This window comes from Aythya ferina (assembly GCF_964211825.1).
Source record: "Aythya ferina genome assembly, chromosome: 1".
NCBI classification, from domain to species: domain Eukaryota; kingdom Metazoa; phylum Chordata; class Aves; order Anseriformes; family Anatidae; genus Aythya; species Aythya ferina.
The window spans coordinates 206,957,815-206,980,926 of record NC_140296.1 but is presented as its reverse complement, the minus strand read 5'-3'; the positions used below and the strand labels follow the sequence as shown (position 1 = coordinate 206,980,926).

General features: G+C 45.7%; 1 protein-coding gene across 2 annotated transcripts in view; it reads left to right on the top strand.

Annotated features, from left to right (window-relative positions):
- SHANK3 (SH3 and multiple ankyrin repeat domains 3) overlaps positions 1-23,112 on the top strand; it is a 369,667-nt gene that overhangs the window by 216,463 nt on the left and 130,092 nt on the right. For both annotated transcript variants that reach the window (XM_084506714.1, XM_084506715.1), the window contains one exon: positions 11,214-11,327. In XM_084506714.1, coding sequence (XP_084362840.1) covers positions 11,214-11,327 — 114 coding nt within the window. The remainder of the gene's footprint in view (positions 1-11,213; positions 11,328-23,112) is intronic.

Here is a 23,112-nt window from a genome sequence, read left to right as displayed (position 1 = left end):
GCACAGAGCATCATCTCCAGCAAAGGCAGGGCTGCTCTTTTTGTGGACACAGCCAGTCCAAGCTTGCAGAAGAGACACTTGCAGCAAGTACTCAGCGCAACTTTTCTGTGCTCAGCCTCAAGCACAGCTGCTTCAGCATTGCTCTGCTGATTCTTTGGGCTGCTGTAAAATCAAGTTCTGCCCAGATTTTCTTCAGGAACGGTGAGGAAACACCCTACCCCCTTTCATTTCTGATGCAACAATTAATATTTTTCTTCCTGTTCACCTTTCTCTGTTTTAAAAATCATTTAGATGTAAAGAATTGTGGATGCAAAACAGGACACTAAAAGTGGCATCCATCATCTTGGCCTCTTGCTGTATAAGTAGGTTGATGTGCCTTGTCCTCAGAGTTATCTTGAGCTGAAGGTCCTTTTTGTCCCTTTCTCTCTTGGGATGACTTGCATTTCCTGCCTAACTTGGAAATCTGGCATGCTGAATTACTGCCAAAGTTGCTTGGTTTTAACACCAGTTCTGCTGGAGATGCTCAGGTGTTAGGGAAAGGTTCTTCACTGAGAGGGTGGTCGGGCACTGGGACAGGCTGCCCATGGCAGTGGGCATCTCACTGAGCCTGACAGAGTTTAGGAATTATTTGGACATTGCTCTCAACGTATGGCCTGATTTTTTGTGTGGTCCTTTGGGACCAAGGAGTTGGACTTGATGATCCCTGTGGGTCCCTTCCAGCTTGGGATATTCTACGATTCTGTGATTTTCTTTGATGGTTTTTTGGTTAAGATCTCCATCAGTCAGCACAATGAATCTCTCTGATCACATAAAGCACCTGCTAACTCAGAGATGAACATGTAACGAGGAAATCCACCAGCTTGCTTTCCACCTATGTGGAAAGCTGATGTTTGTGTCAGGGTGTCAAAACCATCCCATATTCTTAAGCTAACACTTTGTGTTGGATTTCTTTCCAGAACAGTATGTTTCAATATTATAATGCATGTAACCTTTGAGTGAGAAAAATGCACTTATTTTGCTCTGGTTCTGTTTTTTATTACCATGAAGTCGTGTAGGTAGGAGATAGCTGTGGCTGAAAGATGACAAATGGCCTTCATGGAGTAACAGCAAAGCCTGTTTGTGCAGGAGTGACGGGAGGCTTGTGAAGGAAGCTTTGTATCTACTCGTCATGGTTTAACCCAACAGTGGCATGGCTAAGCAGTGCCTGCATTTAGCTGCTGAATGGTAGGTGTGATAAACTGCTCTGAACACCAGGGCAGGATCATCCCGATGGGAGGTGCTGAGGAGTTTGGCTGTGAAAAGCGTGTTATGTTAAGGCAAGGCTTGGGTGGAATATCACCTCTAAAGCACATAGCTCTTCTGCAGCAGACTTGCAAGGGTCTATAGCAGATAAGTGTGGAGTGCCTTTGGGAGAATTCTGCACATACGGAGGGCTGGGAGGGGGTCCAGCCACAGTATACGTGTAGAACTTCCCACTGGAGAGCAAAGAGAGCAACGTGCTTTCCTTGAGGAACCAGAAACACACTAACATCGCTAACATTGGTTCGCAAACATAGCTCCTGGGATTTGGGTATCAGGTGTGCAAGTAATTATGTACTTGAGAATATGTAGCCTGTGCATATGAGACGTATTCAGGCTTGCTGGGCTGTGTGCATACACTTGAGCAGTATGCTCGGGTGTTCAAGTTGAGCTGGGGGTTAACAGGGCTCAGGGCAAAGGATTTAAAGCTATGCAAGACTCTGTGGTTGGCTTGCTTCCAGTTTTGAATGTGGCTCAGTACAGTCACAGGCAAATTAAAAGGAAAGGAGAAACCTTTCCTAGTGTGGGAAAACAATAGCAAGAAATGCAGAGTCTGAGCTCTGAAACCAACTGAAGGTCATAGCATAACACTGCTGTTCTGATGAGGGACTTGACCAAAAAATGGGTCAGTCGCTGGTGATTTTTGAGAGCTCAGCGTCAGTAATTTACAGCTGACATTGAGCAAAACTGTGCTGTTGGCATGGTTCTGGCAGCTTCCTTTTTTCTGGGTCCCTAGTACAGCAGTGGCTCAGAAGTAAAAAACATGAAGGTGAAGAAGTGTGGTTGAGAGACTGTGTCATCTCCCAGTCAGCCTCTCAAGCAGTGCAGGGCGCTTTGTTTAATACCCAGGCGACATGAGAGATTGTTGAGGACATGAAGTTCTTGTGTAAGTCGAGGCAATATTTTCTTGTTTGCTGGGAAATTGTTTTAGAATAAAACTGCCTAGAGACCTGTGTACAACAGAGGCACCAATTTCCTCTCGACTTAATCTTGGATTACAAGAGTGTAATGTAATCGTTTTATTTCCATGGTGTGCTGTGCATCTAGGCTTGGAGTGACATCAGGCTACCTATTCTTTTTTTTTTTTTTTTTTTGCCTCATTTTGTAGCCTTTTGGAGTTTCTTTGCTTGTAATGTAACTTCCAGGGACCAGCTGTCATGGGGTAGAGTTGGATATAGACTGGAATAAGATTTTAGCTGCAGTCAAGTTTATGGCTTCCTCCACACTGGGAAGCTGCGTGTTGTAACTAATCTGGAGCTATAAGCCAGGCTGCGTGCTGGGGGATTGGTGCCCTGTGGCACAGAGAGCCGTAGTGCTGAGAACAAGAGACCCTGGTGGTCATTTTTGTGGGTTCCCTACCACTGCAGGGATGTCTCAGAGAGTCACATACTGGGTTTGAGAGAAACGTGAGTGCTGCATCAGTCTTCCTACCTCACCACTGAGGGCATCTTATATGGTCCGGATGGCTTCAGGAACCAGCCTTCACTTCTGCATGGCCTGTGCATCACAGCAGTTCTGGAAAGTCTCTGAAACCCAAGGCCAAAACCCCTCTCAGGGCATCAGCACACGCTGCCTGTTGCTGAGGCCTGGTATGATGCCTCTGGGTTTGAGATATGCCTTATCGCTAGGTTTGAAACTCTTGAACAGATTATCTATCTGTCCCCCTCAAATGGCTTCCGGATAGTTATTAATAGATAAAACAAGCAGAATTGATTTGTCCCTTATTTGTAGCTCAGTGCATGAGATGGGAAGTCTGATGTTTTTCTGCCCCTCAGGACGCTGAAACTAAATTAACCCGTTATCAAATAATTTGGCCATGACAGCTGTGAAGGACACAAAGCCCCACAGAACCAACACAGCAGGTGAGATGCCAGCTGTAATGCCTGAACAGGCTGACCAGGAGTGTGAGGCTGGTTGGGTCAATGGGAACACACCGGGGTCCTGCATCTTGCAGTCCCGGGATCTGCAGAAGGAAATGGCAAGACTGACCGGGCTGGAGCAGCCTAGAGAAAGCTGTGGCAAGCAGCCTTGTGCTGCAGCATCAGGGAGAGCACAGGGAGCAGCAGGACTGTCCCCGAATGCTGCCTGGGCCACTTTGCAGAGGAGGACAAAGGAGGCTCCTCTCAGAACTGGTGAGGAGTTGGGGTTGAAGGCCTCCTGAGAGCAAAGTGTGGGGAACCTGGGCTGTGAGGCAAGAGTGGGAGACCCCTGCAAAGGTTAGCATGGAAGTCCCAAGGGTAGATTGTCAGACCTGTGGGTGAGCGTTGGGATGAGGAAGGCTGTAAAAAATGAAATCAAGGCTGCTACAGACTAGGCGGCAGGGCCTGCAGTCTTCCTTGTTGCCCTCTGAGTTGCTGTTTTATGTTTGTGCCACAACCTGTGCTCAGCACAGCAGAATCCAAGTGGAAAGTCATGTCTGCGTCCTCAATGGCTGCATTGGCCCCAGTGCTATAACTGGGGTCATTTCAGCTTCTCCCCTCAACAGGGACTTTGCATATCTGTGACTGAGGGCAGTGTTCACCTGGGCTTTGCCATGAAATCACTCATTTGATGGATTTTAATGTGCTGCAATAGATGACAGGCACAGTATGTTAAGAATTTCCGATTCTGTGTCATTAGCTCTGGGGTGACAAATAGAACATAGATGGGACCTCCTGACACGAGGGCTGGCTGTATGTGTAGAACTGGTCAGCAACTCTGTTACACATCTGTCTTGCATCTCCATCTAGGAAAAGGGATAATAAATTAACGGGCATGCTGGAGGAACTACAGTGGCAGTAGTGCTGTGAGTGCATCAAGGCCCCCAGGGAGGGCTTGGGTCTCAAACAGCTCCCACCTAAATTGCATGTCAGGAGGAGACTTTCAGGTGTGTGAGAGGTGACCCCACAGGTCATCCTTGGGGAAAGCCCTCTAGGCACATATCCTGCAACAACGAGGTGGATCCTGCTCTTCCAGCTCATCTTTCCTGGCAACAATGACTTTGGACAGTAATGATGATCAAAACATTTCTTAAAAGATACCACCAACTGCAAAGTCTAAAGGGTCTGCGGGCAGCCTATTCCAGTGGATTTCCTGCAGAAGCAGCGTGGCTGGGTCGTGTGGCTCCCTGAGCAAGCCTTGGAACTGGAGCACTCTGCTGGCTGTGCTGCCAGGCATGCTGCCATCCTCAGGACTCATCAAGGAGAAGCTAGGAGGAGGAATATGACAACACATCCCTTTTATAAGAAAAATCTCAGATGCTGAAGAGAGATCTCGTGTTCCTCTGAGCAGGATGGAGAACATCATTCATGAGCAAACAGTAAGGGAAATTGGCCAGTGTCTGCTGCATCGCCAGCACATGCTGGAGTGATCCCTGCACAAATACACCAGGAGAGGGAAATGTCAGAAATGCATTGTCCTGGGAGACAGAACAGGAGAGGAGGATTCTGCTTGAGCAGTGAGTGAGATGACAGCCTGAGCCCAAGCTCGTGAATAAATGAGCAGCTTGGATGCTTGCAGTGACTTTCCTAATAGAGTGGAAACAATAACAAATCAAAGCAAGTCAAATCTGTATCTGAGAGACTGTGTAAGAAGCAACTTTTGGAATTACTCCATGCGTATCAGTGTGTAGGGGACTCAAGTAAGGGAAAACCCTTGGGAAAAACCACTATGTTGGGTTTTTCTTTTTTTTTGTTTGTTTGTTTTGTTTTGTTTTTTTTTTTTTGGTCTTGAAACTTATGAAACCAAGGAAAATAGAATCTTAAAGAGAGGAATAGAGGTGATAGGAACAAACTAAGGAGTTTTGCATTCCTGGCCACCTGTGATGTTGCTAGTCCGTGTGAAAAGGAATATCCTGGTAGCATTTAGGCTCCTGTCAGGTTGGAAACCCACTTTGTGGTATGCAGCAGAGAATACACAGAACCAAATTGTGGAACTGAAGCTCTGCAGGTTGTAGAGTCAAGCAGTAGAACAGCTGACAATGCAAATGCGGGGTGCAAAGAGGTGGTTTTGAAGAGCTGACCTTGCTGAGCTGTTTTATATATTATCCCTTAAAGGTAAAACGGAATTGAAAACAATGGAATGAAAACAAAGGAAAAAGGTAGACCTTTGTCAGGACATCTGCCTTGTCATTCCCAGATGTCTGGGATCAACAAGCATCATTTCAGTAGGACATTTTCCAGAAGATCTGAAGAATGCTGCAGTGGATCGTCCTAGGGAGATGTTTGCAGATACAGTGGAGTGTGTAGGAGGCAGCATGTAAAGGTCTGAAAGATGTGTTTGTCAACAAGTAAGGTCTCATAGCAGGATGGAGGAAAGTAGGGTCAAGTTCATGGTAGAACAGTGGTGGATGGTAGACTTTTGTCTTGAAGGGAAAGGCAAGGATATCTGCATTAGATATTAAACTGGAGAGCAGCAAGAGATGCCTCGAGTGGTTGAAAGAAAGCCAGAGTGATTTCAGCAGCTGGCTTTTCCTCCAGGGTCCTGCAGCAGGCTAAAGGAAGCTGGCAGGCAAACTCAACTCAATGCATCAGTCGCTTGGGTGGAGCAAGTGGCAGTATAGCACAACACTGGTAGACAGCAGGTAGATGGCAATCTGTCTTAGAGCTTTTTTTCAAGTCTGTTTTCTGTTTGTTAATTTCTTCAAAGTGTATTTAAGTATTTCATGCGTGCATTGCAACATGACTTGGTGTATGCCTCATTACCATGTTTATAGCTATTCAAATTACCGGTGACCTTCAGAGCTGGTTGTTGCCCAGCTTGCATCAATGATTTGTAGCCCACAATAGACCATTTATTTCTCTTCTCCCATCAGCGCCAGCTTTTTCTTGAATGCTGTGGTATTGCCCGCTCAGTCTGGGGCCCCTGCAGGGACCAGTGGTTGTCACAGACAAGTTGGGCTCACGAGGACTTCTGAGTACGGCACTACAAGAGAAAGGCATGATTTTGAACAAGAAAATGAGGCAGGCTTTTTGAGTGACTTGGCCAGATGGACTGCTGGGAGGTGACACCCCGATTTCAAGCCAGGCCCTTCTGAAGTCCAGCTGAATCCACGCTGCTGGGTTTGAGTGCTATCCTGTTGTTGTGCCTGGCATGAATTGCTGTAACTTCAGAGCTCCTTGGCACCCATCTGCTCCTCTCCCTGCCCGCCCCCAAACTCGTGCTTTCTCTCCCTGCTTCCTAAGGAAGGTGAATGTTTATGCAGCAAGAGTTTGAATGAGCTGAGTGAGGCTGAGGTGCTTCCTTCTTTGCCTCAGTCCTCACTGACAAGTCCTTCAGGAATGTGGGGCCCCTGAAACCAGAAGGAGAGTCCGTGCCAAGATAGTCTTGTCTGCAGTGGAGGAGGATCAGGTTAGGGAATACTGAAACAAACTGGGCATCCAAGCCCATGGAGCCTGATGAGATGCACCTGGGAGTGCTGAGGGATCTGGCTGATGATGTTGCAAGGTCAGTTTCGATTATCTTTGAAAGGTTGTGTTAATGGGGAGAGATTCCTGATGACTGGTGAAAAGCAAATGTCAGCCCTGTCTTCAGGAAGGGCGAGGAGGAAGGTGTGGGGAACTCTGTGCTGTCCTCATAGGAGAGGAGCTCCAGCCCTCTGATCGTCCTCATGGTAATGAAGGTGACTGAGGGTAGTCAGCCTGGATTTGTGCAGGGGAAATCCTGCTTTACCAAGCTGATGACTTTCTGCAATGAGGTGACTGTCTTATTGGATGTGGGGAGAGCAGAGGATGTTGTTTATCTTGACTTGAGCAAGGCTCTTGACCTTGTCTTGTGTAATGCCCTCATAATCTATATTTTGCCAGTTAGCAAGTTTTAAAGTTTCCCTTCCATTAGAATAGACTCAGCTTGCTATTTTCCTTAAAATCTGTGTTCAGCTTGGTGCTGGCAATCCTCAAGAAATAGCAAATCTTAAAAGAGAAGCAGTGTGTGAGTGAAGAGCAAAGCGTAACAATGCAAGAACAGGAGAATCTGAAGAGCAGAATGAGCTCTCTTCCTTAAAGAGGTGGTTTGGAAGTTAAAAATACAAAGTACTAGATGGGGAATTTTCCACTGGGAAGTGTTATCAGAACTTCTAATGCATGGACAAGAGCAGTGGGAAATATAATACGGGATTTAGATCTATTTCAAACTGTGACAACATCACAGCCTTTGGAGAACGGGAGCATTAGGAGTATTAGCATCTCAAGAAAGGATCTAGAGAAGAGACTTAAACGAATCTACTGTTTGGCTTGTAAGTCAAGCTTCTTGTCTTTCCCTTGCTTCCTATAGAATTAGTGCCTAGATACAGGCAATCATGAAGCTCCTCTTCTGTGGGGAATCTGCTGTGGCTGGCATGGAGGAGTATGTAATTTATGAGTAACTCTCGTATCTGGATTTAGCTGTGAATGACACATGGGCACTACGTGGATGGGTGCAGGGACAAATCCAATAGTGCTGTCTGTGCAGCTCTGGAAGACAGCTGAATTAGAGAGGTGGCAGCACATTGAGGAGTGTGGGTATGTCTGTGCCTTCTGCCAATTGGGATATCAAATACCATAGTAGTTCAGGAGTATATTTTCGGAATGGTGTATTTGTTAACTAATCCAGTCAAAAAGGGGAGGGGAAAAAAAAAAGTTGTCCCCTCTGTTACCAGCAACAGAAATCCCAGGCTAGCAGTACAGCCATGGTCTGTGCCAGTGGATCAGCTTCCCCTTTGTAAGATGCGGAGATGCAGTGCTTTATGCATAACTGTACGTTCTTTTTCCTGATCTGAAAATGCTATAAATCTGCCACCTGGACATTAAGCCTTATGTTGTTTTCCTTACCTACCTAGGATAGCTTTCCTTTCCTTTCTTGCATGTTGCTCAGAGAGGGTGGGTACCCAGGAATAGCAGCAGTGACTCCCGTGACACCTGAGTGGATGGGGCCACTGCTATTTTGGATCAAGAAAAAAAAAAAAGAGGTTTGACTAGGGAGACACCAATACTGATGGAGAGTGAATTACACAGTGCTTTGTGTAGAGATTAACAGCAGGAGCAGAAAACAACTAATGCATCTGAAGCCTGAATGCTAGAGGTGCAGTGAGAGACCCTGGGGAGAGTGGAGGGCAGCAGGGTGACGCAGGTGACACACAGCGGTGTGGTCACTTGAGCACGATGCTCCTGCCTCACCCCCGCTACCCAGCACTGCAGTGAAGTGGGGACATCCCAGAGAGGTGAGTTGAGAGTGCCAGCCCCCCTTGCCTCGATAGCCTTTTGGGGTAAAATGCCTCACACTTCCACCTACAGCTGAATAGGATCCTCAAGGCACTTGGTTTGCTAAATATGAACTGAAAAGACCTTTTGAGTGTGGAGGCTTTCCCTTTCCAACAGGGCACTTCTATGTGTTCTGCAGAGCACCCAGCCCATTCTGAGGTGTTAAGTTTTTGGTTTTGTTTTAAAAGTGGCGAGAGGAGGGAGCAATAGGGCACTGGAAACTGTGCAGAATTATCTTATGGAGAAGAGGGGCAGTAACTGCTACTTGTGTAGCTCTGGCAGCATTCGCAATCATAGGATGCTTGCGTAGCCTCGTGGTACAAATGTTTTCAAAATTTATCTCAATTGCTATTCCTACTGAGGATCAAAGATCTGGCTGCCTGGGATTGTGTTTTAGCAGTGGTTTCATTTACTTAGTTTCTTGTGACAAGAGCTGAGTAACTGTTGATGACTGCTTACTCTGCCTATTCGCAGTGCAGACTTAGACAAATGAGCCAGTAAGGCTTCCCTGCCATTGCTGGTTGCCTCGTCACTGTCATCCCCTTGCCAAAAGGCCTTTTTGGTGATCTGCCAGAGGAGGTTCTTCATCTTTTACTGGGGCCTGCCTGGTGGTTGGAGGAAGTATTCGGCTGCTTCCAAGATCAATGCATTTGTGCTGGGACGGGTCCTAAGACTTGTCTGCAACCTATAGTCCCTACCTCTGGGAGAAACAGCTCTCTTTAACTGTCAAATTCACTTGAGTATGTTTTAGATCTTAGGCAAGCTCAAAAGGAAGTTGAGCTTCATGCTGTCAAAGCCACAATGTTAAGTTCTGATTACAAAGTTGGAGAAACAGCTATAAAGAAAAAGTACAAGATAATGCAAATCTAACACAGACTCAACATCAGACTTACTTTACCTGCTGCTCAGGGGTTTGTGAAGGAGCTTCAGAATTCAGTTCAGTGGATCCTTGCCGGTAAGACACATCCTATTGAGTTGGAGGTTATCCTTGGGTTTGTGCCCCTTCTTTGTAGTAGGGGATTTTATAGCTGCTGATGAAGTTTCAAAGCAAGTCCAGGAAACCCCATGTCTCTGTGCTAATCAGGGGCATCTCTTCAGTAACATAGCCTGGGTGTTAAGTACTTTTTTATCCATCCAGGTAATGCTAAGGAAATTGTTTGAAGATTATTTGGGATTTCACTCTGACAGCAGGAACTTGAGGATATTACAAGTCTTCTGTTGTTTTGTTTTTTGTTTTTGTCTGAATATCAAATGAATTGCAATTACGAATGTTACATCGTAGTGTTTTCCAAATGAAGCATCAAAAGCTTATCACTTTTGGGTGATGTGCAGCAGTTTCTCTTGATCTAAGTAGCATTTTGTAGGCTACGTATAACACATTAGTTCACGAACATTGTGAGCCACAATAACCAGAAAACATATAACTGTTCCCCTCCACTTTTTTTTTTTGCATCAAGATGGTGCAAATAATTGGCCTTGTAAGTGCTTGAATTCAAGGGAGAGGTGCTCGTTGGCCATTTTCTGGATAAAACGGGGATAATATCTGGGCATTCTGGGATATAATACAGAAATGGGGAACATTCAGACAGATTAGTAATGATTCTCACTTTTTTTTTTCCACTTGCACATATTTTTGTTTGCTTGGATGCTCTGGGAAAGACAATCATTTTCTCTGTGGCCGTAAGCAATGTAATGGTCATGTTTGATGCATTTTTAAATGTCCCAAAACAATACAAATCTTTCTTGCAGAGCCTGGTAGCATAAGGTGTGGGGGATCCAGTTGCAAGGAATTTAGAGATGACAGCTGACATTTAGAGATGCCAGCACACATTTGCTGGTAATGATTTTCATAGCAGACCCTGTGCTGGCTAGTCTGCATTGGACCCAAGTTCATTTTTCAGGTGTAATAAGAAGTGCTGGTTTTGTTCATAGCTCTTCAGTAGGTTGGATCCTGGCTACCTGGAAGACATCCTTTTTCAGACAGCAGTTGGTGAGGAGCTCAAGCTGATAGGTCCCTGGTTTAATGAGGACACTGGTGATGTAATTCTCGATTAAAATTGCCCTGACTCTGAGTTCATTTAATCTTCAGAGCACGTTTCAAGACTTCCTTTCTGTTTCTCTAAGCTTTGAGCAAGTAAAAACAAGTCTTAATGGGTTGGGAGAATTTTTCTGTGACATTGAAGTACCTTGGTGCTTGGTGTCTCATTTAGAGTGAAATAGCTTTTTTATTTTTTATTTTTTGAATAGGGGTCTGTTAGGACACCCCAGTTCTCATGGTGACTCCTGTCATTGCCCAATTTCTTTCCCTCTCTGCACCTCATTTTCCTTACGTAGCTGTGATTTAGGTACAGTCTGTAGCGTTCCTGGGAGTTGTCTCACCAGAGTCCTGTTAGGTCTGGTCCTTGTGTCAATGATCCTTGGTAAAACAACAGATGGTGCAAGTCCGCTCGTTCATGTTCCCATCACATGGCCGCACAGAGGCCATTCTCTACACTTTCTTTCTACTTGATGTGGGCAAGAAAACCTTCGGGAAGTTTCCTGAGGTGCTTTGTTCCTCCAGACCATGTGTGTCCCCTGAGAATTTTTCTGTGCGCTGCTCTGTCATGTTTCCACTGACTTAACACTACAGGATGGTTGTTCTGGCCTTCCCTTTTTCTGAGTGCTCCTCGTTCTCACTCACCTGTTTGTTTCTTCCCACAGTGCTGAGTATTGGCGAAGGTGGCTTTTGGGAAGGAACCGTGAAAGGAAGGACTGGCTGGTTCCCAGCAGAATGTGTTGAGGAGGTGCAGATGCGACAGTATGATCCACGGCAAGGTAAGCTGCTCTTAGGTCAGAATCTCTCTCAGCAGATGCACTGAATGGCCCCAGAAATTCAGAAGTCTCAATTTTAAATTTCCTTCACACTCGGTGTTTGCCCGTTCTTTGCAGTGAGTGATGAATACATCTTATGAACTGTATAGCTCGGGGTGTTAGCTCATTCTACTGCGTGCATTAACATCCAGTAGTAGACACACTGGTTCATGTAAGTGGCATGGTACTGTTGTGAGGACAGCAATCATCAGTTCATTTTGTAGAGGTTTTAACGGTGATGCAGTGACTGTTGGTCTGAACCTCAAACTCAGCAGTGCATTGTAGGAGCCTTCAAAGGAAAACACTAGATAGATCTTGAGTAATTTACATGCGTTCTGGTTCAAAAAAAAATACTAAAAATGGCTGTGACTCAGCCATAGCACTCCTGACCCTCCACCTTCAGTGCCAGTCACAACCTAAGAGGAATTGGCTGTTCCTGGAGGACAGCAGCCCTTGGGACAGCAGTGTTGGGAGCAGCTGTGAATTGCATGTGCCAGACATACGGTGCTGCTGGAGGTCACAGTAAGTTACTAGGTTTCCTGCTGTTGTGGGCTGTATCACCACAGCTTCCTGACAGCTGCCTGGGCAGTGTTCCTCTCCCAGCCTCAGAGCTGAGTGGAAGATGCTTCTGGCAGACCTGAACTTGTCCACATTTAATGCAACCGAGGAGAACATCCAGATTTTGTTTCTCAATTTATTACTTACAAGGGGGGAGAAGTGGCCCTGACTTGAGAAGTTCAGCAAAGTTCACTTTGCACATTAAATGAGTTTTAATATTAATCGGATGGATTGTGATAAGCAAGAGTTAACTTTGACTGTGGAGTTGGAAACAAAGTTAGAGAACAGAAAATTAATAAAATAAGTTTCCAGCTTTACAAAACAAGAAGTGTTAATTAGTTTCTGGAAGCTTGTTACCATTTCAAGTCATGTATTTACTGTAATCGTAGTTCTTCCTGAGAGTTTTAAATGTATATGTACACACCATCAGGCCTCTCTCTACCAGGACGCTTGGATACTATAAGTGAGCCACAAAGTCTGTGTGTGCTGTGACAACCACGTGGCGGGTGGTGTGCTCTGGGATGCCTGCACGTCAATCATTGTGCAGAGTGCGTTCGGTGCCCTTGGGACCTGGGTCTGGTGGCTGTGGAAGGTGTAAGTGGAAACGGTGTTCTGCTGGTGGCAACTACGAACCTGCATGCTGCAGGGGCTAATCAGCAAAGCTTTTCTTCCACTCAGCCTCCCAATTTGTTCAGCTGTTAGCTCGCCTGCCTGAAGTTCCAGCTTGTGTTCCCAATGCTCATTTGTTTTCTTTCTTTGACTTATCTTTGTAAGTGCTCCAGTGTATGTCATTGATCGCCTTTGTCTTTTCACAGTCCTGTGCAGCAAGGGATCCTGACTGATCACAGTGTTATAAATTCAGCTGAACTCTGCATCCCTTAGAAGTGAAGTAAATATTTCTGTTTTGCTGGTGGGAAACACTTGATGACAATAAAGACTTGAATGGAATATTCCTCCTTTTCCAGAGGTGGTTAAAGCTGATGAGTTGGGACTTTTTACTGAGGGGATTCCACCTTCCTCCCTCTCATACTTGCTTTGCAGCTGTACTCTGCAGGGCCACTTACCGTTTCCCTTTGTGATGCTAAATTGAGAGAGTACACTTACCAATGTGGTTTAAGTGGTTAATGTGGTAACTCCTTCCTCTGTCTAGGAGTTCATGTTTGCTGTGTGTTTTCTTAAAGAATGCTCCATGTCTGTGTTAAATTGAACTTGTGTAGTGAAATGTCCAGATCCATAGTACAGGTGCCTAGGCACTAGAGCAGAAGTGTGAGCACTTTCCTCCAGTTGTCCGTACTGTGTCCCCTGACATGGTTTTGGCTTCTGCCAGCTTTTATTTTTCCTGACAAAGCTTGAGTGCAATTTTTCAGACACAGTTTGTTTGCAGTAGGTAGCTTGGATAACACCATCATGATTGTGCACAGACATAGTTTAGCTATATGGACATGCTGCTTTTCTGCCGCTTGCCCTCAAGACCAAAGAAAAAGGGTCTATTTTATGAGTTTCAGTATAGCCTGGTAGCTGATTGGGCTATGCACTGTCCACTTGTACGTGGCACTGGTTAGATCACATCTTGAATATTGTGTTCAGTTTTGAGCTCTTCAATACAAGAAAGATCCTGAGTTGCATAAGCGTCTGCAGAGGAAAGCAATAAAGCTGGTGAAGGGACTAGAAAACAAGAATTATGAGGAGTGACTGAGGGAGCTGGGTTTGTTTAGCCTGGAGAAAGGGAGGCTGAGGGGAGACCTCATCACCCTCTACAGCTACCTGCAAGGAAACTGCATCGAGGAGTGTCGGTCTCTTTTCTCAGGTGACAAGTGATAGGACATGAGGAAATGGCCTCAAGTTGTGCCAGGCAAGTTTAGGTTGGATGTCAGGAAGAATTTTCTCACGGAGAGAGGCTGGGTGGTGGAACAACCTGCCCATGGAAGTGGTAAAGTGTCCCGGTTTCAGCTAGGATAGAGTTAATTTTCTTCCTATTAGTTGGTAGGGTGATAGTTTTGGATTTAGGATGAGAAGAATGTTGATAACACACTGATATTTTAATTGTTGCAGATCAGTGCTTACACTAAGCCAAGGACTTTTCAGCTTCTCACTCTGTCCTGAGTCTGTCCCCTCCCAGCTCCTGCTGCACTGGAGGTATCATCCCTGGAGGGGATGCATCCTCCATCATCCCTGGAGGTATTTAAGAGATGTGTGGATGTGGCACTAAGGGACATGAGTTAATGATGGGGCTTGGTAAGTCAGGTTGATGGTTTGGATTTTTTATGATCTTGAACGTCTTTTCCAACCTAGATGATTCTATGACCCTATAAAAGGTTTTGACCTGACTGTTAATTGCTAGGGAACAAAGCCATGTCAAACTTACAGATGTCTCCAGCTGTGTTTACAGACTGAGGAAAGTAGGAGGGTTACATGGCAGATATCTGACTAGACTCTTGTTGGGACAGATTGAAGATGACTTTCACAAGGTTGAGAGTAGCTAAGGAAATTCATTGTGATCCTCATTGAAATTCAGAGATCAAGTCCCAGGGTTGACATTTTAGAGATGGTATTAGGATGTTCCTTTAACCTGCATGTGTTTTCCTGCTTTGAGGGAAAAGGCCATGAGCTGCATGTTGATCTGTCTTAATGAGCCATGTTCTCCTGTAAAGGTACCTCTAGGTCAGAGCTTCCTTCTCAGACCACAGTTTGTAGACACGGCAGCATTTGTGGAGTTAAAAGGAAGATGTCCCGTTGCCCACCTCAGTTTCTGGCCCCAAGGCAGAAACTTAAGTTTCTCAGTTCCCAGTGAAGTTTTCCTTAAATATTCCCTTTTCCTATGAAACTAAAATCCTTTGGGGCTTAAACACAATTTCTCTGCTGAATAATTCACTCTTTAGGTTCTAAATTCATTTCTTGTGGCCCTACTGAGTCAGAGATCTGCTTTCAGTCATCTTTCCATAAAGGTGATCTTTCTTATGGCATTATGATATCCCAAGAGGAGATGCAGGTTCTAGTCATCAGTCCCATCATTATACACTTTAATTCTTCAACAGCATCTCCTCTAACGCCATAGCCTATAGAGTACTTTAAGAGGTGTGACATTTGTATTGGAGTCAGAGAATTAATCTGTGTTTTCCATGTGGTGGAAACAGGCCTTGTCTTTCTGTCAATACAGCATCAAGATAATCAGCTGGTCCTCATGGCTGTTTGTTAGTCTGAGCTCTGTAGATGTAAGAACATGCATACAGACACCACCCAGTCAAGTCTACCCATCTCTGAGATGGTTATGAGACTGTCACATAGATCTGCCTTTGGGCAGTGGAAGTGGAAGCTGCGTCTGTGATTCTGGGGAGAAATACCTTTGTCTCCTAGAGCAGAGGCACTGGTGGATCTTGGGACTGGAGGGAACATGCTCCCACTCCTGCTTGTCAAGCAGTTTCATTCATTCATTGTGAAGGGCAGCACCTTCACAGTACCTGAGAGTCTGCAGATCTGTCTCCATGTGATGTGGGAAGATAGTCTTTCACTGTGTGCATACGTATGGAATTTTGACTAAAATGGAACAGAAAAAGAGGTTGTCTGTAAGTGCCCATGTGTACGCCCCCCTCGCATGCTTCTTCCTGCCCCTAGTATGACCCCAGGAATCATAAAGTTTGGGTTTGGAGAGCGCCAGGTCACTGAACATGAGCTGCTTGGTGAGCATCATCAGTGAGGTAGGGAGAAGCATGGCAGCTGCTAGAGCTAAAGCACCCTACCTGGTGTGGCAATGCCACAGGAACATGCAGGTGGTGGTGGTGGTTCCCAGAGCTGCTGGTACATCACTGTCTGTTCAGTCACTGAAAGCATTCAGAGAGCATGCTCCATGAAGGGGCTCTGCCTCCACGTTTGTTCTGCCAGAGGTCAAAGTGGTTTGAAACCAAGGAAAGAAGGGAGCTGATTTGGATAGGCTGTTATCTGTGTTGCTAGTTTTAGTACAGCAAGAGGAAAATCAGATAGGTGTTCGCATATCTTTGCCTAAAGGAACATGAGAGGAATTGCGTGGACAGGTGAAAGCAGCAGTGAAGCAGGCAGTTTGTTCTTAAAAGAGACTTTCTTCTCTGCCAGTGAAATCAGTGGTGGCCAGTAAGATGAGTGTATGCCAGCTCCTGAGCACAGAGGGAAAGAAGCTGAACCCCAAGTGGTTCAGGAAATATAATAGCTGCAAGGGGGGAGAATGGGGCAGAGCAGCACATGTGCACCTTAAGGAAAGACAGAGGTAAAGGGGAAACTGAGCGTGGGAGGCACATGTGGTACATAAACTGTGCAGAAGCAGAGATAGCATAAACCTTTAAATTGCTTTGAGAAAAAAAAAAAGATAATGTAAGATATCCTGGTAGTAAGGGTACAGTCTAGATTTTTATAGCTGATGAAGACAAATGTAGTGAAGTAAATGGAATTGACTATCTGCAGCAAGTTAAAACAGAGGTGGAATTTTAAGTGAATATTTTAAGTCAATGGTATTAAAACTATCTCTGGCATGTATTCCAGGGAGAACCAAAATCTTGCAGGTAGAGAATCCAAATGTGATTGTCTGAAAGAAATTGGATAAGCAAAGCGCTCAGAGAACAGAGACTAGGATTCATCTGCAAAGAAATCTATATGAGAGGGATCTGAAATCATAAATATAATATGCAACTTGCTAAAAACACAGCTAAGTTAACTATTAAGAATTTTAAGAGAAGAAAGAGGAAGTAGAGCTGTTAAGCAGCAAGAATGAGATAAGATCAAAGTTAATGAGATGAATCTCCGGGTCTACCAGAACACTTGCCTGAGTGTCGAAATGGGTAGGATGTTGGATGGATGATAGGCTAAGGCAGAACTGATGCTGATGGTTGGGGAGAACAGTGTCAGGGCTGCGACAGCACTGATGTGCCTTCATGTCCCAGATCAGCCTCACCTGGGGCTCTGTCCCATGCCCATGGGCCAAGGAGCTCTACTTCAGCTCAGTTCAGGGGGGGGCTGAAATCTCCAAGCTATGTTGGAAGAGTCCTGGTCTCCAATTCAGCCATAGTCGTGCCTGCAGACAGCCTGGGACTCTCCTGACCCAGACTTTGACCCACAGACTGATGTCCCAGCTTGACCTCAGACCTGCCCTGTCACTGTGGGCCTGACCAGTGATCATTAGACCTGACCCTAACACCAACTGCAGATTGGCTTTCTAGCTTGTTTGAGGCCTGCCCTGTTGCTGTTACACTGTCCAACTCATAGTACACCGTGTTAGACCTGGCCACCATCCCTGGGTCTGCCCTCGTTGCCTTGCTCAGGCCCTGGCCAGCGAGGCCCTTACCCTGCCGGTGCAGGGGTCTCCCTGGGTTCCCAGCCCTCCTCCACTTGGGGAGCAGCCCTGGCCTTTTGGCCCCCAGCAAACAAGGGACACCAATATTCTGAAAGAAATAATCATAGAGTTATAGAATGGCTTGGGTTGGAAGGGACCTTAAGGCTCATTCAATTCCACACACACACCCCTGCCATGGGCAGGGACACCTTCCACCAGACCAGGTTTCCCAAAGCCTCATCCAACGTGGCCCTCAACACTGCCAGGGATGGGACATCCACAGCTTCGATGGGCAACCTGTTCCAGTGCCTCACCAGTCTCTGAGTAAAGAATTTCTTCCTAAATCTTCCCTCTTTTAGTTTAAAGCCATGACTCCTTGTCCTATCGCTACACTCCCTGACAGAGTCCCTCCTCAGCCTTCCTGTAGGCCCTCTTTAAGTACTGGTATTATGTAAAACTCCTGGTACATTAGTGAAGGCTTCTGCTGAGGTGACAGTAGATCTGGGGTGGAGAGAGCACTCTGGGCAACTGAGTTACAGTGCTCTGACAGCTGGAAAGCCTTTAAGACAGTTTTTAAAGGAAGGGAAGAAAAAAATGGGCAAGATGAGAGAAGGAGTAAGACAGAGCATTGTTTACCCAGGTATGTTTTTCTGCTAAAGGTGATTGATTGTGTTGGCTAAAGAAATATCATCATCACCGCTTCTTTGGATTTCAGGACAGGGCTTAACTGTGTCGTGGGAAATTATTAGTGAAGGTGGAGGAAGTGTGGGGGAGCACTAGAAGCTTGTCATCTGTCACTAGCTGATTAATGGTTTCATCTGTTAAATGCTTTCACTAGTAGCTGTGGCCAAAAGAAAACTGGAATGTGTTGCTAATGTTTCCTTGTGACATCACAGGAGTTGAGGACATTCTACTTGAAAAGCTGGATGAGTTGGTGTAGCAGGATGAAATTGCAGGATCTTGCACTGAACTACTGAGACAATTTTCTGTTGCAAGCTAACGTTTTACTTGTTGAAGCAACAGAAAGAGGTGTATTAGTGGTTTAGGAGATGACTGTAAGTACAGAGTAACGTGTGTGTGAAGGAGGCAGACAAGTCTGGGATGTCTTGTACAGTGCCTTTCCAGCACATAGGAGGTGTTAGTGCTACAGCATAAGGAGTTGTTAACATCTGATCTGAAATTAATTGTCGTTCTATTGCTGTCCCCAGGAAACTGAATTCACAGTGGTCTTGTTCTCCCCACATGCATATATCCGCTCTTTGGAGTTGGGTCTTCTAGTAAGAGAAATTCAAACTGTGGGCATGCTTCGTGTTTGTGTTAAGGAACCGAAACCTTGAATATGGGATTTCTTCTTGGGTGAGAATCAAGGGACTCCAGACATGTAAAGCTTGCGCACAGAAATTTCAGTAATGTGGCTGGGGCTATTGGCAATATATGGAATTAAATGTAAGGTTTTTTGTTTTTGTTTTTTCTTAAACCTAGGTGTGGTTTTTTTTTTTTTTTTTTTTTTTTTTTTACTTGTTGGACAACTTTCTGCTGAAATTGGCACTGAAATGTCTGTGCCTCTGCTTTGAACACAATTAATTCTTGCTTTGGGTCAGTCACAGAGTAGCCTTGATACTGTGGTCTGGGTAGAAGCTCTAAGAAGGAGCTGCAGCTCTGGTTAAAATTGAAGAGGAACATTTGGTAATAGCAGTCTGCTTGGGATGCTGGCACTGGAAAGTGCAAGTTTATTTATCACACCTTGTGATGTTGCAATCCTATGGAAGTGTGTGTGTCCAGTTTGGGGTCATTTCACCCTGAGCTGTTGTCTCTCTCTTCCATGGCTTCATTCCCTTGCATTTTGCAAAATCATCTATTGTGGTAAATGTTGACTCTTTCTCCCCCTCCTAATTGTAGTAGTGAAACAACTCACCTGCTATACAGAGCTCACTGATCTTTGAGGAATGATACTCAGAAACTAAAGGACAAGTTTGGGTTTGTGAAGCAGAACGTACCAAATGCTTACGATGCATACGTGCAAGCAGCCTGTTGTCACAGTATGTGGATTGGGAGAAGGTGTGATAATGGAGCATAAGCTCTCCCGTGCTCATCAAGCCTGGAACCTGGCCTTGGTAGAAATCCAAGACTGTTTGGTATCACCTTGCTATTTGCCTCTCAAGTTCTGTTTGTTTGGGGAGATAATGTAACATCTCTTAGAAGAGACACTCTGTGCTATTTATCTGCTTACACATACAAATCTGTCTTTGTGGAGAGAAACGCAAAGGAAATTCTTTGTGGACTTAGGCTGTATCTGAAGAGCTTTTACAAACCTACTGGGTCTGTTTTTTCCCTGTGGCTGCTCCCTGGCCTTTCAGGAACAGAATTATCCATTCCCTCTAAAGAAGAGGAGACTTGAGATACTCTGATAGTGCCCCTGGTTCAGACAGTTACGGGACCAGGAGGTGGGCGCATTGCAGAATTGCTCTCCAGGATAGGTGTTGCAGAAGGACGACGGGGCCTTCACCATTTGGGAGATGAAGAGACAAAGCTGCAGAGACCTGACAGGCTTGGATTTTTGCTGCTGCTGACCAGGGCACGTGGTCTAGGTTGCAGAGAGCATGTTACAGGAGGCTGGGACTGACCAAGAGCTGTGTTAGTCCTCGGTACGTAGTAACTGTGCCACAAGCATGCTCTTATTAGAGTTTTCCTTTTTTATCTCACTTTGATTCCTGTAGAAGGATGAGAGTAGTCATTGATGTCTGGTGAACTGTCTGCTTCGCATGGAATGGCAGAGACTTCCTTCCTTATTGCTACTTGTCTGCCCGTTTGTTTGTTGCAAGATTTTCAATTGTTTTCCGTCATCACAGCACCTAAACTACTATTACATGAAAACATGATAACAGAGTTCCTAGTGGAACTAGTCTTTCTCATTTCTTCTTTTTATGGGAAAGGAAAAATAATTTTAAGATTTGGATGGTTTCTCTCTTACAGTGGGAAGGTGTTGGTTACTTCCTCAGTACCTCTGGGTAGCAGTAGAGGTAGTAGAAGGGTTACTGCTTCTTCCTGTTGTGGGAAGAAAAAAAAAATAAGAGCTTGATCCACCTTTTCCTCAAGAAACAAGTTTCTTATGTAAGAAGTGATTTGAAATTGTAATATCAGTTGCTGGATACTTCACATTATTTACAAGTTTAATAATGAGAGCATCATGGTGAAGTCAACCAGTGTAGATATCAAAAGAGCAAATAATACAAGAATGGAATTGAAAAATTGTAGGCAGCGCTATTCCTGAATAATCCATTCCCACTGTGGTGTTTAGGGGAGTCAAAAAGTATTTTCTGTCTCAGTGCATTAGAGACATCGGAGCACACCATCTCTGAAGATCATAAAGTGTTTGTATGCGTGTTGGGGCTTCAGTGCCAAAAGGGCAGTTCTGTGTCATGACTTGGTCTGGACCTCGACCACTGGCCCGATCCTGCTCTGAGTCCTGTCCTGGTTTGGAGAGCGGGGCAGTTTCTGTCCCTGCTGTCTGGGCTCTGGATGGGAAGTTACAGAAGTTGTTGGCTGTTTCTTAGGGTAGAGGGCACTGTTGTTCTTCACTCTCTATGCTGCCAACCTCAGGTGATAAAAATGCGTAGGTTGCGGAGGCGGAGGAGGATTGTGAAGGCTTTTGGTACCCTAATGAGTTACAGCTCTCTAACATCCTGCAGTAAATTTATCTTCCTCTTGGAGGTCTACTCCAGCCTTTGGGGAGGTCGCCTTGTTTTTCTGTGGTGTCTATTTCATAACTTACCTCTGTGTCCTGCGTATGGAGGGGTGAGTTATCTATGCCACCTTTTCTTTCAATTTCTTGGTGCATTATAGTCTGCCTTGATTCCTGGTGATCCTCCTCTGGAGAACTTTAAAGTGAAAGTAGAGTCATCTTGAACTAATTGGTGATAATAGCCTCATCCATAGTGAGAATGGATGGTGTGTTAGACTGGAATTGTAGTCCTTCAGCTGAGATGCTGTTGGTGGCCCCAGAGGCCATTTGTATGGTTTATGTCTCTTTGGTTTGGTTGTAGTGATTTGCACACAGCACCCACCTAGCGTGTAACAGACAGCCTGGTTCAGCAATCATTGCTTTTAATGAATACTTTGCTTGCTTTAAGAAGGACTGTGCTAGGAGATGAAGTATGGACAGCAGAAAGGGAAGGGTAAAACACATCAGCTAAAGTTGCAACAGCTGTCAAGAAACCCTGGCAGAGCAGTGAGCACTGGGTGTGCACGCTGCAGGATTTCTGGGTGGGTTTTGGTTCTGAGAGACTGAATGTGAGGGGAAGGAACTCCTGGGGAAACATCTGCCTTGGGGCTGTAAGCCGGGAGTCAAAGCAGAGCAGGCTTTGGATGTGGAGCCCAGCCCTGGGAGGCTGTGCAAGAAAGGTGCCTGTTGTACTTCTCTAGCTCTTCGATGTGGAGTGGCAGGATGCTAGCTGAGAAGGGGGGCACGTGGCGGCTTTGCAGCAGCTGTGCTGGGAGCAGACCTGAACCTCAGTCCTGCGCAATGGGTGCCCATGGTGGGTCATGAACCAGAAGGTGACTTGCTCAGAGGATGCTGTGTGGCAGCTTGCACCCGGGGTGCAGCTGTGGGGCAGCTCAAGCACTGTAAATTGTCCTGCTGGAACTTTTCTGTGTCACCTTCTGGCTTTGAGCTCGGTCTCCTCCTTCAGGCCGTACAGTTACTGGTCCCTGAGAACAAGACTTCAGCGTGGGCTGGACTGGAGCTGGACTGGAGCCTTCCTTGCTTGGCCACCAGCTGCCTCATTCTTGTGTGTGAGCCAGCAGGCAGTCGGCATGCTTGTGCTCCGCGTCTTTGCCCGGGCAGCCTGGAGGAGGCTTGGGCTTAGGACGGGAGGAGCGAGGGGAGCAAAAGCCTGGAGCGGCCAGCAGATGCTCACCGCAGACAGGTCGTGCCTGCCTGCAGCACCGGGATGGCTGGTGCCCCACGAGGCAAGGCCAGTGGATGTTGCATATCTTGTTTTTTGTCACAGCTTCCTGCACTGTCCTTATAAAAGTTAACTTTCACGTTAAGTGGTGGTAAGGGTAGATCTGCAGCTTCAAATTGTTTCCTGTTTGTTGATACTTAAATACATCTGCTTTTACTGTGGTCTCTTGGCTGGAGAGAAATGACTCTACCCCTTTGACCACTTGTAAGGTGACAATTCCCTATCAGAATGGAATCGGAACGTTCTCGTGCCTGGGTAGGAAGCTCGTGTTCAGCTTCCTGCAGCTGACTACTGTCTTGGCTGGAGTTACGGGAGCAGCAGCACATGAATGCATAGGAGCATGTGCAGAGACAGCTGAAGACCTGGTAACAATAGCGATGTAGATTATGGAGCATTGACTGACAAAGCCAGCCAGCTGCTGCTGGAGGAGCGTGCAAATTAAAACCATCTAACAAGAGCTCAGATAACCTCTCATCTCCCTCTGGGCCCGGTGCACCAACGAGCATTGCAAGCAGAACTGCGTTCCCCTCTGATGTGTATTTCTTGTTGTACATGAAGTGGGAACGAGTCCTCTGGGTACTTACACGAATGTTCTAAAAATCCCCTTAATTTCTTTTTCACTTCTCTGACTTTCTTCCAAAAGACTGATCCTGTATCCAATACATTGCTTCTCATAGTAGGCTTCTTTTCTGTTTGTGCTGCCTTTAACCTTGATCCCTTTTGTTTCTCTGAACTTTCCTCCTCATTTTAATTAATCTGATACTCAGCTGGCAGCCTTCTCTTTCAGTCAAGAAAAAAGGTCAATGTTATGAATATCCCAAGTGCTGCTTAGGTTCTCAAGCTAATATATGTTAAGTTGCTGATTTCCACCCCCCACCGAAAACTTGCAAGTCTTGGCACCAGATCAACTTTCCTGTAATATTGCTGATAA